The 14856-nt window shown below is 51.1% G+C and overlaps 1 protein-coding gene across 2 annotated transcripts in view; it reads left to right on the forward strand.

Moving 5' to 3' along the window:
- Positions 1-14856, forward strand: part of PPP2R2B (protein phosphatase 2, regulatory subunit B, beta) — a 113052-nt gene that overhangs the window by 79285 nt on the left and 18911 nt on the right. For both annotated transcript variants that reach the window (XM_010578768.1, XM_010578769.1), the window contains 3 exons: positions 6333-6430; positions 7973-8138; positions 10567-10679. In XM_010578768.1, coding sequence (XP_010577070.1) covers positions 6333-6430; positions 7973-8138; positions 10567-10679 — 377 coding nt within the window. The remainder of the gene's footprint in view (positions 1-6332; positions 6431-7972; positions 8139-10566; positions 10680-14856) is intronic.

The raw sequence follows: 14856 nt of genomic DNA on the forward strand, positions 1-14856 counted from the left end.
ATGAGGCCAGTGCCAGTGGCGTGCTGCAAGCCCTTGAAATGAGCCTCTGCCGACATCCCTCCCAGCATCGACAGCAGAGCTGGTCTGGGCAGCAGCTGGGTCCCACAGGCAGTACAGTACATGGGAATGCCCACGCTGCCACGCCGGGCAGCACCTCGCAGCCAGTACCTGCCAGCCTGCCCGGCCACGTCACCCAATGTATTCTGTAGTCATTATAAGCACAGTGCAAGTACATTTCTGAAAAGCTAATAAAAATTGTGGGTTTTTAAGCTCTGGATGTTAAACGTTGTGTAACACGTGTACCTCAGCTGGAAAGGGTATTCTCACCTGCAGACAGATTTTTCCCTGGCTTTCCCTACTTTGAACCTCTTTCTGGCTTGCTGTGCTTCACAGCTGTTTTAGACTGTTGGATCAGTCCTGCAATGCGATCCGGCAACGTGCAGTGGGCTGCACCATCCCGCCCCAGGTGAAATCGTTCTGCCCTCCTGGAAACTGGTCAACTTTGGAAGAAAGGGCAAAAATCCAGCACTTCTGTGCAAGGCAGGCCCTGGAAAACTGTGCCAGTCAGGAGGAGGCATGGGCTGTCCTGGACTGTGCTGGGTGTGAGCCGCTGCCCTGCGCCAGCCGCACTGGCTGACGTGACGTGGGGGCACACAGCAGCGGGCAGAGCCCCCGGGAGGACTGGGGGACACCCCTCTGCCCTGTGGGTTTGAGCCCAGGGATCCCCCTGCCACCGGGCTAATGGCTGTCCTGCTGCGGCCGCGAACTCACAGGCTGGACCATGGGTGTCATCCTGTGCGAATCGGGGATGTATGCTCCTGGTACGTTTGGTGGGACACACGTAGCGTCCCCGTGGCCTCCCTGCTGGGACAGGCGGTATCAGGGCCCTTCTTCTTGGAGCTGATGATGATGCTGGGGCAGACAGGATGTGCCGGGAGCAGGGACAAGGTGCCTGGGATGCGCCGGGAGCAGGTACAGGGCACCCGGTCAGGCCCCTGCATTGGTGGGCAGGAGGAGAGGGGCGGCAGCACGGGCAGCTCCCCGCTCCGGTCGGGCTGCTCTGGGGATGCAGGTCTCAGCACCGACTGCAGCTCCCCTGATTTTGTGTTCTCTCTTTTTAATAACGGGTTCATTTTACTGTTCCTCGTGGAGAGCATGCCTTCCCTCCACACTGGGAGAGGGGGAGGGGTGTGTGTGTGTATTATAAATTTCCTATTTTTCTGATAAAACTGTAATGCTACGGCGGAAATCAAATCCCATCTTCGATATTTTTAGCATGAAAGCGTGAAGGAGCACTGGTGCTGAGGGAAGGGAGGATGGGCGGGTGCTGGTGGAGGGGAGGGTCTCCATGGAAACTGTTTTCTTTAAATTCCCGCATTCTGGGCACTGAGCGTGTAGGAGGTGATGAAGGAAATGAAAAAGCAAAAAAAAAGAGAAGCTTTTTTCCTTTCTGTTGTCACAAAACTGCTGTAGGAACCTTAGGAGAAATGGGCATAAATTATTGATCATTTCAATGCGAATACATGTGAATTTTAATTAATAATCACCCTCTCATGTCTCTCAAGTGCAGCGGGTGGGGATGAGCAGGCAGCAGCCCGTGACGGACCAGCCTGTGCTGGAGGGGCCCAAGTTTGTCGAGAGACATCTTTGAAAAGGATCTGATGCTGCCATGTGCTCCTGAATTGTAACCTCTTGAAGCCTCCTCCATTTTACCCCTCGGGGATGTTTTCCTGTGCAATGCCAGACTGTTATTACTACCCAGAGATGTCAGAGAAGAGCCAGAGCCCAGCCCATGGGTGCCTGGGGTGATGCTCCTGTAGACAGTGGTGGGTTTTGGGTTGGGTTGAATACTTCCACTCATGAGAGAGGTTTTTTTAATTGTTAGGGTTTTTTAAGATATGAAAGCGTGTTGTTAGCCAGGCTCTGTTGTTATCCTTGTCTGAAATCCTGACGACAGGCACGAGCAAACGGTCAATCTGGGAGGTCCTGTGGACCTGCATCCCCCTTCCCCACAGGCACAGAATAAATGGGTGGCAGGGCCAGAGTGGCACGAGGATCCTCATGATGCCCAGCCCCGGTGTTTCAGATGATAGCTCTGCTGACAAGGTGATGCATTAGGTAGCAGGCGCTGTCTGAAAAATGTCTCACTGCAGCACAGGAAGTTATTTTTAATTCATTGAAAAGTGAATGACCTAAAACCAGCAGCTGGCAATGGAGAAGATTAAATAGTGCAAAACAGATACATTTTCAACCCAGTAATTTTAGAAGGAAAAAATACCACTTAGTGTGAGGTGCACGTTAACACTGCCTGGCCATGGCCTCTGCAGTTCCTTGGCTACTGCTGCAGCTTCTGTTCCAAGTCCATCCCTGGCGCATTCTCCGCATGACACCTCTGCTGATGCCAGGCTCAGCTGAGGACATCGCAGTGATGCTCACCGGAGTGGAGGTCACCTGCTACAGGAATGAAAACCTCTGCTTGAACTGGGGCTTAGCTCAAGCTGCTGGGCCAGATTTGGTTCCAAACACAAAGTTTCTCAGTGCTTGAGCATGTTGGATTTTGGCTGTGGTATCTGTCTGCAGCTGTGGATGTAATTACCTGTGAGAATGGAAGACGGCTTTTGGCTTAACTTTTCAGGGATATGTTTTTTCTTCTATTTGTTAGACCCAATGTCCTTTCCTTGAAATTGCAAATTGGTTTCTGATTCTGCAGGATGCTTAAATGCTGTAGCAAGTCTGGCAGGTTCGCAGCAGCATGGGTGGGATTTGCCCTGTCTAGGTGTTCCTTGCCAACCTTTATCAGGTGTTTAAAAATACCTGTCCTGCCCTTTGAACATGGTGATTGTAGGAAATAGAACTATATCAGGTGGATGTTTTGTTCACTGATGTTTTGCTAATTAAATTTCTGAGGTTCTAACTTCGGTGTGGCATCTTTGCAAAGGTTTCCCTCATGCAAGGGACTTCATGGGTCCTTGCTGTTCTGGCCTATCAGTCAAGCAAATGCAAGGTTAAAGAACTGGGTGGGCATGAGAGACATCTGTTTTTCATAGTAGATGCTTGTTTAACAGCAACATCAAAAATGTGTCTGTACCGTGGGAGCAGGTTGTTGATCTCCTTTTTCGTTCTGCCAAAACTAAGGAACTTACTAGCTTCATGTTATGGCTTAGTTCAGGAGCTGTGCAGAGGAGAGCAGCACCTTGCACACAGTGCAGGGAAGTCTTGGGCACACCAGGGATGGTGCCTGGTTGCCTCCAGTCCGTATCGGATGTGAAATGGTGATCTAGAGGTCAGAGGCTGTGCATCACATTATCTGATGCATTAATGGATTGTAAACCTATTGGCAGAGAGGTGATCTGTTACAAGAGGTTTTAAAGAGTGTGCAAGAACAGCAGAAGCAACCAAGAAGTATGTGTAGATTACATTGCTTAAGGGAAACCAGAGAAAAAACAACCCTGAAAACCTTCCATGACCCATCTTCCCAGCTGCTAAACGGGAATGATACTTAACCAATAGTTCAAAGCCAGCCAAGAGAGGAAGAACAGGTGATCTGAAGAAGTTCAAGATCCATTCAGTAACTTTAACCCCAAAAGACTGAAATCCTTAACAGTTGTCTGTGCCCAATGCTGCAGCCAGCTCTGCTGCACTTAGCCTTGCTCTTCACTGGTGTAAGCAAGAGCAGAGCTCAGCCCCTGTGCATCGCTTTTCAGCCTTTTTATTAATGTTCGTAGCAGATGGTTAAAACCTGTCTGGCAGACTCTGCTGCCCACAGAGGCAGTCTGAGGCAGAAGGGCCCCATGCAAAGGAATAAAGCGCTTCGCCTTGAGAGTTTTCCAGCTCAGTGCCAGCCAGTCCGGCCCTCAGCACACATCCCCCTTTCTGCTTGCTCTGCAGGACGGAGGTGTTACCCTTAGCCTCTTGGGTTTTGCTTCTGCAGCGCCATCTCCGTCTGTGGTGAAATCATCTCCCTAAATCTGTTCACAGCAACCAAGTGTTCTAAGTGAATTAAGATGAACTTCTGAATGCATTCATGTGTCACTACAAATGTGCTTCGTGCTGGAGAGGTGGGACAATATGGGGAAGATGCACAAATATTAATAGGAGCAGCCCAGAGTTCATCACTCACCTGCCTGCAGCCATCTGGGTTTTCACAACTCAGCAGATGTGGTGGGCTCCTTCCACACCATCGGGGACAGAGAAGATCCAGAGAGTGAGCGGGGAAGTCCCCTTGAAGACACAGAGCTGTGGGCAGTGTGAATAAATTGGGGGTGCTCTTGTGTCCCAGGTTTCTCTGTGCTGGAGGGTTGGTTCCCCCCCTGGCATGTCTCAGAAGACACAACCCACCCACATGGGCAGCAGGAGAGGCAAAGCCTGTGTGAACTGAGGCTCGGCAGCCGTCTGCCTGAGTGGGTGTGCTTGAGGTCGGGGTGCTGCTGTGGGCGGGCTGAGGGCAGTGGTGTGTGCTGGTGAGCAGCGGTGTATGCTGGTGATGAGTGTCCCACACCACTGGGACGAGGCGGCTGCCTGGGCGCTGCCGGCTGATGGTGGCTGTTCTGACTCCCAGACCCTCGTGGAGTCACTCGCTCGGCTGAGGGAGCATCCTGCAGCGGAGGTATGTTGTTCTGGGGGAGCCCGCGGCTGTGGAAGGGGCTCTGAGATGCCTCGTCTGGGAGACGCCACGGCATGGGGCGTGCATTTGGTGGGTGCTATCTTGGCTGACATCCTGGGAGACAGACCATTAGAAGTGTTCCCAGCAGCTGCAGAAGTCTGTGCCACTCTCTGAATTTGGGTTGATGGCCTTTTCTTCCTTGTCTTTTCTAATTTGCTGGGGTAACTTTCTAGTAGGTGTCCGAGATGGACAGAAATCATTGGAAGGAGAAGGGACAATTCAGGTTATGTGGTTCAGATGTTTTTTCCACTGGCAGATGACAGAGCTAATAAGCAAGAGAAATCATCGCGGTGCTCAGGGGGCTCTGAGGGTGCCAGTGCCCCCAGTCCGGGTGGTGCTGGTGGCCTGAGTGTCCAGCCGGTGTTTGCAGCCGCAGCTGGCACAGGGATCTGCCCCTTCCCAGAGCTGCAGAGGCTGCAGCCATGGGCTCTACAACCCTGTTAGTACAGGTGGACTGCAGAAATGAGAGGGAAAAGAAATGCAAATGCTGTCAGCCGTCATGGCAGGAATGAGCTGGTTGTTATCATAGCTAAGTGCTGTTCATTGCAAAATCAATCTTGCACCCAGCACTGGGTCTCTGAGGCTGTGTTCATTCTTCCCCTTCCCCACTTCGTGCTGATGGAGAGCTGCACTCCAGGCAGTAGGTGAACACCAGTTGGGCAGTAATTGCCGTGGAATTAACCTCTGACATTCTTCTAAAAATAGGCCCAATAAATCCAGTCATTAGCAGCTCTCCTGCTTGCTTTGCCTCAAGGGTAAACACTGCAGATTAAAGCGCTTACAAGTTACAGGTCCATGCGCGTTTCCTCACTTCTCCCCGTTACTGCAGCCAAGCACCGGTCCTGCTCAGGGGTTTTCTCTCCTGGCGATGGCACTTTGGTTTGTGGGGAAGGGGAGCAGTGTGAGCATGGTGCCTTTTAGGGTGACAGAGGGCTCAAAGGCTTCACTTTAATTTACCTTGATAGATGATGGGAGATTCGGCAATGGTCAGAGAAAAGTGGCAGAGTTGGTGTGGTCACCCAGGCTGCTCTGCCTGGTGTGTTTGGGTGGAGAACACAAAAGTGTCTTCATCCATCTGCTCTCTGTCCTCCAAGGGTGAAGGCAAACCACCTCCCGAAGTGTCGGAGGGGGAGCGAGGAAGCAGAAGAGCCGGGCAGGAGCAAAGCCTGCCCCTTGCACAGGCGCCATTGGCAGGTGCTGGGGTGAGGTGCTGGGGTGCTGGGTGGCACAGAGCCCTCCCCAGGTCCCTGGAATCAATCGCATCACCCGAAGTGGTGGGGGCAGCTCCCTGGGGTGCGAGGGGAGCATGCTGTGCCGTGCCGTGCTGTGTTGCACCGCCCAGCTCTGCACGCCTGCTGCCAGCAGCACTCCCTGGGCTGTGGTCAGCACAGGCACAGCGCGGAGATGGAAGTACCCCTGAATTCGGCTGTTGGGGTGCAGGCCAGGACAAGGCGGCCGGGGTGCCAAGCAGGTCTTGGTTCATGACTGCAAAATTCCAAAATGCTGTGGCCATTATTATCATAGACAATAGAAAAACGGAGATTTATGGAGGTCTCACAGGGGATGAAGCGCTGACAAGGCATGTAGCTGTACAGGGAATGGTGCTTTCTAGATGCCTGTGAAAGCCAGTCTGCGGTTACTTAAATTGTCTTTGTCTTCTTCTTTCCAGCTGACATCATCTCTACAGTAGAATTCAACCACACTGGAGAATTACTAGCAACAGGGGACAAGGGGGGCCGTGTTGTAATATTTCAACGTGAGCAGGAGGTAAGTGCCAGTGAATGCAAAATGCCCATTTTATCCTTTTAAGAGAAGCTTCCTGCTGTTTCCTAATCCGTCTGTGTCACTCCTAACCTCAGGTCTCTTCTGGCAGACTCCAAACTGAAAAGCGACTATTAACATAAGCAGGAACAGATTTCATCTTGTAAAACACCCTCCAAAAACACATTGCATTTCCTGCATCCTTTTGCTCTGGCTGCAGCTCTCTGCAGCTGGGTGTAACTTGGATCAGGCTGGCGCATTTGAGCGTGCCATGGGTGCCCATCTCATAGCTAACACCTCCCTCCAAAAACTCTCTCACACCACCAAAATGTCCAGAAAGCATAGACGGGTGAAACAATCATGTTTCCCTTCCAAAACACTTTGCCCCAGGAAATTTTAACAAACTCTGTGTTGAAAACTTGAGGTCGTGGTCTGCCCAGCCTTCTGCAGGAGTGGCGAGTGCTCAGTCCTCAGCATGGGCGCCTGTGCTGGTGGGCACAAAGCGGGCCTGGCTGGGGGCAGCTGCGTGGGCCCCTGCTGCCTGGGAGATTCCCTGCCATTTCCAAAGCTGTCCCGGTTAGCTGGTCTGGCATGGAGCATGTGGTGTTGCATGGTCTGAGCCGGCGGGAGACGTTCTGCCCTGTGGGTGTGTTTGCTGACAGTGGAAGGGATGAGTCAGGCCTGGCCATGAAAAATGTCACAGTCCAATGATGGTTTTAAATTTTTCTCAAAGTTATAGCCTCAAAATTATTTCTATATACGCTGGAGAGAACTGATCAGTTAAAGGTTACATGCATAGACGCTTCATCAACCTTTCCAGCACTATTTCATTTCTCATTTCCCTCTCATTTTATTATTCTACTGCTTTACTTGAATTTTAAGCTTCCTAGCATCACACTGGGTGTATTCTGTTCAGCTCCTACTTTGGAGCAGTGCTGCACGCCAGGGGACAAGTGGGGCTTCACCAACCCAAACGCTTCATTTGCATGCAGGAAGTTCATCTCCATGATAGTTTTCATTTAATTACCTCAGCCCCATTCAGAGTCTGGTGCTGGGTGGCTCACCATGTGGGATTTGCAGATACATAGTACCTTGCAAGTCTGAGCGCTGAGCCATGGCACGCAGCATCAATTTCTACAGAGCTTGTGTCCTTTTCTCTGTTGCATTATTCTTGCTTTTTATTTGTGCACCTGTGGGGCAAACGCTGCTTATCCTGTGCTGGTGGCATGCTGCCAGTGGCTCCTCTGGGGCTGGTTTTGGCACCTGGCAGGAGCTGGCGCTTGGTGCCAGCCATTCACCGGAGATGGCTGGTGTGGCGGGGTCCGTTCCCTCTCCATTCCTACTCTGTTCCCGCTCCATTCCTGCTGAGAACACCAGCATGCAGGAGCTGGCACGCCAGAAGAGGCCATACCTTGGCTTTCAGACTTGCGCTGCATCACCATGACCAGGCGCTCCTTGTCACTTAACAAACCTTAGAGAACTAAAGAGCCGACAGAAAATGTTCTCTCACTCTGTGCCTTAGACTCCTCTCTGTTCCCCTTCCTGCAGAGCAAAAACCAGCCCCATCGCCGGGGAGAGTACAATGTCTACAGCACCTTCCAGAGCCACGAGCCAGAGTTCGATTACCTGAAGAGTTTGGAGATAGAGGAGAAGATCAACAAGATACGATGGCTCCCGCAGCAGAACGCAGCCTATTTCCTGCTCTCCACCAACGGTATGTGGCCGTGGCCATGGGCAGCCTGGACCGGCTGGGCACACACCGGCGCTGCTGTCCCACCGCCTCGGAACCCTGGGCCCCGACAGCCAGACAGGGCCTTCTTTGTAGTCTTTCTTTGGGAAAAATCTATGTTGAAAAAATGTCAACTCCCTTCAGGGTAACACAGGTGTCACGGGGGAGCAGGAATGGGTCCAAACCTGTCTGGCAGAGCTCAATTCCTGTGCACGAGGTTTTGTCCTTATTTCACGGCAGCCGTTCCCTGCAAGGGAGGGAATCTTCCCCCTGCTGACAACTTTTATTTTTTATTTGTTGGATCCTGGGAACTCTTTTTTTTTCCCACTCTTTTTTTTTTAAAGAAAAACTGCAGCTGATTTGTTTCAATTTGCAGCTGCGTTCAGCTCAGCAGTTCCATGTTATGTTCAGATAAATGTCAGGAGGATCCAGGAATATTACTTGGGATGAATGGGACCTTAAGATGGATGTGACTTAATTACTTTAGGGAAAAAGGAGGGGTCTAATTATCTTCCATAACCAACTTACTTTGTATTATAGAATTGACTCTATTGATCATTGTAATAAAATTCAAAGACTTATTAAACTCATTTGGGGGGAGAATCATTGAAATGCAATGAAGATTAATTATAGAGCATAATGTTCTGTTAATTGAGTTTTTAAATAGTTTTTTGATTAACAGGGATATTATCTTTCCATTTGGGATGGTGTTTCATATGCTAGCAGGTTATCAAAATGATTCTTTTAGAAACACTCCTGTGTTATGCTGTTTCTTTTTGTTCTTACTGTTAAACTAACATTATGTATAGAAACCCCCTGAAGTAAAGCAGGTTAATAAAAACAAAATTAATGGCACTCTATTGGAATTGCTGTGTAAAGGAGAAAATTAAGATGGATGATATGGTTGTGTATGAAACCTGGTGGAAGTGATGATAAACTACTGATAGAGTCTCTGCCAGGAGAGAGGAAAGAAAACACCATTGTTCAGAATAAAACCACGTGTTCCTGGGGCTCCTTCCCCTGGGCATGGGGGGCACAGGGTGGGTGGGATGCCAGGAGGGGACAGGGAACTGGCAGGGGGGAGTTCTGAGCTGCCTTCAGTCTGTGGTAAATGCTGGGCTTTGCACAGTTTCTGGGTGGGGAAGGTCAGGATGACTTTTGAGTGAATTACAGGCACCATTTCACCTCCTTTGGGGAGCTTCCAGGGACAGCTTACCTCCGCATGTGCTTTGCTCCTTCACAGTGCCGTTGTACCAGCCAGCTTGCTGGAACCTCGAATCACCCATTGCTCTGTTCCACTCGTTGCACGCTGGATTTCTGCATGAACTCCACTGGAAGCAAAATCGTTTACCTTGTGGCACCCTGTGCCTGATGAGCTTTAAAGCCGTGCAGAGCTCCCAGCGCCTGCTGCCAGCACGGGTGCTGCTGCAGCTGCCTCCCCAGCACCCCAACACAGGCAGGGTGATACCCAGCTAGAGCCACCCCCGGGCATCCCCATCCCTCCTTTTCTGTTCCCAAAGAAGCCGGCAAGGCCAGCACAGGGCTGGGGCATGCTGGCAGCACCCCAGTGCTGGGGGTCAGCAGGGATGGCCAAGGGGTGTTTGCAGCGTGAGGGTCAAAGAGGAGGAGAAATATTGCAGCTAGCGGGGACAGAATTAGGAGAGCTGGTGCATCCTCGCTATTTAACACATTTCCAATTACTAGAAGCTAAGTTAATTTGGAAATTACTCTTGAAAAGTAAGCGGTGGCCCCTGGATAACTGCCATATGAGCTAGGAAACGTAGGAGGAAAAATCTTATGTGGGAGTCTGCTCTTGGCTGGCTTTCCAGTGGGTGTGCACGTGTGGGGAAAGGGTGATGGGGTGTCTGTGTATGTGCACAAACATGTGACACATGCATGTCAGTGGCAGGGAGGAGCAGAGCAGCCATCTGTGGCGCTGGTCCATTGCTGGGACATCGGTTTCAGCCTCCCTGTGCTGCCCAAGCTGCCCCATCCTGGTGCCAACGCCTCATCATCTCGTCGGGGTAACTCGGTCCCATCACTCAATATATCGAATGCTAACATTCAGGGCATGACCTCTGAGGCTCTGAGCCCTGGGAAATCACTTCTTGTATTATTTCTCCATTAATCCAATAGTTCTGTTGTTCAACCATCTCCCTATGTCTGGGATAAATGCACCTGTAGTTGGCCGGCAGGAACAGCAAAACCAGGGCTCTGGGGATAAAGTGCTGTGGTGACAGGTACATCTTCTGAGAAGGCTTTTCCCCTGGAACTATGTTGCTTCCAAGAAGCTGCAGGTGGGGACGCAGCAGGCTTTTCACTGTGAAACCAACCGGTATGGCCTTGGTGTGTCCGTCAGCAGACGGCTCAGGGAGCAGCCAGCCATAATGCTCTCCTCTCTCCTGCCCCCCAGATAAGACTGTGAAGCTATGGAAGGTCAGCGAGCGGGACAAGAGACCGGAGGGATACAATCTCAAGGATGAGGATGGCCGGCTCCGAGACCCCTCCATGATCACCATGCTACGGGTGAGTGCAGGGAGACCAAGGCTGTCAAGGAGCTTTTCTTTTCAGGGTCTTAGATGAAAATTGCTGCCGGTGTCACCTATGTGCCACAGTACTGGTAGTGCCATCCTGACGTGGTAGGTAGGTCAATGTCAGAGGGCAGGGAGGTGCTCCTTGTTTTGGAGGCTGGTGCTTTGGCTGGTGTGTGTGTATGGGAGTGGAGGAGGGAGCTGCTGCTGGAGCAGTGCCCGGGCTATGCCAGCGCTGGGCAGGCGTGCTGTGAAATGCTGCGTTTCATCTCAGTCAGGTACCCCAGTGCCATGGCGCTGCTGCTGCCCTGCCCTGCCCTGCATGCCTGTCCTGGCAAGGAGGCAGTTAACTAGCTCTTCCTTCTTAGTGCCTTTGCAAGCGCAACTTCTGCTTCGGGAGCATAAGTACTTTCTCTAAATGAGTTTTCCTCCCAGCCTAAGGAGATTAAAACCGGCCTCCTGAATCAAATGTAAACACCTAAGGCTACATTTTCCATTTACTGCAAGGGGGATGGATGCACAGACCCCATTAAAGCAGCCGCCCCTGCGCCCCAGGAGTGCGTCCGTCGCTGCAGGGAAGCCTGGCAAGGGGAGGCACATGGGCACAGCAGTGCCTGTCTGCTGGGCATTGCTTTGCCTCCCTGGGAGCTGACTGCACCTGGCCAGCAGCACAGGCAAATTTGCTCTTCCCCAAGTGCTGCCCTGGGATAGCTGTTTATGATCTTCAATTTGCATATAAAGAGCCAGCTCCGGCCCAAGGCCGTGGGCGCCCTGTTAATTCAATCAGAGCTCACCCTGCCCCCCCGGGGAGCTCCAGCAGCTCCAGTAGTGGGTACAGGCAGCAGGTACAGGCAGGGCTGGAGACCCTGAGCATGTGGGCTCCAGCAGTGAGCAGGGTGCCCCTCTGCAAATGCAGAGAAGCCATGCTCCCTCCTGCTTGATATTAGAGCAGAAACAGACAATAACTCCTTTAACCTGTAGGCCAAGAAATGCCAAGTATGCAGTCAGTTTGTCATTACATTAATCTGACCAGCCCAGCTTGTAATTTATTAGCGTCCTATCAGAATTTGCATTTTGAGTACTTGGGGGTTTTATGTTTATGTATATGAAGTTGTTGCTATGATTACCCTTGGCTCACTTTTATGGGTTCCAGTTCCATTGCAGATGAAGCTGTTGAGAATCCCAAACAGGTAGTTAATTCTCTCCTCCAGACTGAGTTGCTTCTTGGTGGCTGGCAGGCATTTTTCTTTACTGAACAAGAAAACATTTTATTTCATGTATATATGTATCTGCTGTCATGTTTCAGGCAGCGTTTCCAGCCTAGTATGCCATTACCTAGACAGCCTGTTGGAGGAGTTTGCTCGGGATCTGGATGTTGGAGCTGGGGTTATCTATCCTCTGCAGGGCTGGGAGGCAGGTTTTAAAAAGACAGCAGTGCTCAGGGGTATACTGTAGTTAGTGCTTCCTTCTCTGGCTAAACACACTGGAAAAGCCCTGGGCTTACTGAAGAAATGCAGTCACAGTTTTGCCTAGATCTGCTAGGCAAAATCTAGGTGCCCGTGACAAGCTCTGCTGCGGGAGGCTGTCGGCGTCAGTCCCGTGCCCGGTGGCCTCCTGAGCACCCCAGCACACTGCTGGAAACCTTGCAAAACAGCAAATGCAAGGTCAGCATTCTCAAAGGAGCAATTTTTGAATATTGATTTATTTTTATTGCTAGTGTATTCTTTAAGAACATTGAATTTCTGGGGGAGGTGAAGCAACTCAAGAGTCCAGGATAAATGTGATGCATATTTCTTTTCTTTTCCAACACAAACTGTATTAAAACTGCCAAAACATCAACGTAAGCTTTTAAGCAAAGCATTTCCTTATGGGAACACTGAGTTTTGATGTTTTGAAATGGAACTTTTTAACCTTTGGAAAATGCATTTTTGTCTTTGGGGTTGACCTGGCTATCAGCTCTGTAGGTGTCACCAGATCCATCTCGCCTGCAGTGGCTGCCAGCCGGCCAGCCCGGCACTGGCAGGCATGGGGAACGCAGGGGGATGTGTGCCACAGCCCTGTCTGCCCAGGCATGCTGGTGGGTCCCCCCTTGCCCGGGCGAGTGGTGGCCACGAGGAGCACGGCGGGTGGCCCTGGCCATGTGGCACTGTGTCCCCTCCTGTCCGTGGTGCCAGCTCTGCTGCCCTCCCCGCGGCACTGCTCATGTTGGCTTTGCAGTGCTGTGTGTGCCCAGGCGCTTAACGCTATCGCTATCATTTAGCTGCTCCTCCTCCTTCTCTTACCTGGGGTACAGACACTCGGGTGGGAAGAACAGGCAGCCCGTGTGTGTTTGCTTGGAGGGGGGTACAGGGTGGATGCAGGAGTGCTGAGCTGGTGGGTCGGGCTCCCATCCCCGACCTGCCTCTGTGCTCCTTGTCTGCTCCCGCTGCACCGGTGGGAAGCGACTGTCGATCGATTGGAGCCTGCAATGAGGGTAATGACGCCTCGGCAGGGTGCACGGGTGATGTGGTTATGAAAATAAATAAATAATTGTTGTGCTTATCTTTGCTATTGATTGTTGGTGTGAGCTGATTGCATTTGACCACATCCTGGTGCTAGAATTGGCAACCACAGGGCTGAAGCAGAGCCGAAAATCAACATGGGTGTTCTTGCAAGCACTCAACCTGAAGTTGCGCCATCCAGCCCATCCATCACTGCTAGTGCCCAGCGGGGCGCCCCAAGGAGGGCAGGGATGCAGAGATGCTGCCAGCATGGCTGGTGCCAGGTCCAGCCCTGGGCAGTGCAGTGCCGGGAATTTCCCACAGCATACAGGGGCCATGTTTGTGGTGGGGGCAGCCAGCCCATCCCACCAGGCACCCACCTGCCCCATCCCTGCTCACCCCAGGAGCACCCCTGCACTGCTGGGGTGGATGGAGGTGGCAGTGGTCGCTGGAGTTTGTCAGGGAAGGAGGGAACTGTGATTTTTTTTTTTGTCCCTGTAGAAAGTCATACTGAAATGTCAGAGAACTGGACGCTATTTATTGGAGTCCACTGTCTGCCTTGAAAGTTTCAGCCTTCATTTTACTTTCAGTCCATTTATTCCTGGTAGCAGCTTGATGCTGTATGGCTGGAGGAGTTTGCTACTTGGGTGTCTTCCCTTGTGCTATGAGATAAGGCGCTGTGATTCCCCACTCTCTGGCAAGCAGCCTGGCGGGAACATACGGCTCCTGCTTCATGGCAACGGGAAGAAGTAAAACATGATGTAAGTGCTCAGTATTATGGTTATGAGTATCTGCCTATGCAACGCCTGCTGTCCCTGAGGACGGAAGATTGAGGACTCTTCCGCCAGCACCAGTTTGATCTAATGTTTTGATGATTTTACTTAGACAGATATTTACATAGCTGTAACCATTTTGCTGCAGCTTCGTGTATCTTTGATGTTTAATTGTCCTGTGATGCTTGTGCTTTGGAGTAAAGCCGCATCCATCCACAGTTTAATTTTCAACCACAGACAAGCAAAAAAGGGTTTTAAAACCAGCTTGCTGCAATCATCTCTTACCCATTTGTCGTAATGGTTTAAATGTACTTGATAAGCATTGTTCTCTGAGGAGTTTCTAACCCACATAGTGCAAAAGGAATATTTAACTCTGCTCAGACTGTAAAGTAAGGCTTTTGCTGTCATTAAAAGAGCTCTCCTTATTTGGATAGCCTCCAGTCTAATAGCTACAGCCCTTCAGCCTCATTTAACAGCCTCCACAAGCTCTGTGCCGCTCGATGTACAGCTGTACCTACGCCATGGGATGTGTGCAGGAAATAATTAACACAAATAATATCCAGGGCTTAAATCTTTTTAAATAGAGAATGTGTTTGCTTTGATCCCTCACAGTGCAAGTCAGACTGCAGTGAAACACTGGTGTGTGTCCTGCCACTGGTCCCATCCCTCCCACAGGAGGATGCTGCAGGCATCCGGGTGCTGTCTGTCACAAGATGCTGTCTGTGCCTCTGATGGGCAAAACTGGGGGAACCAGACAGGAGAGGCAGCTCCTGGGCCTCCCTTTCCTATAGAGATGGTCTGATCTTTACATTGCTTGTTTAAAGAGAAGCAGCAGCATGCTGTGCTGTCAGCACTGCCTTGGAACATAAGGCCTGAGCGCCAAGTACCACAGGGACAGCCTTCTGCCTCCCCGATGTGC

Source organism: Haliaeetus leucocephalus, unplaced genomic scaffold (assembly GCF_000737465.1).
Source record: "Haliaeetus leucocephalus isolate CR32 unplaced genomic scaffold, Haliaeetus_leucocephalus-4.0 Scaffold656, whole genome shotgun sequence".
Taxonomy (NCBI): Eukaryota; Metazoa; Chordata; class Aves; order Accipitriformes; family Accipitridae; genus Haliaeetus; species Haliaeetus leucocephalus.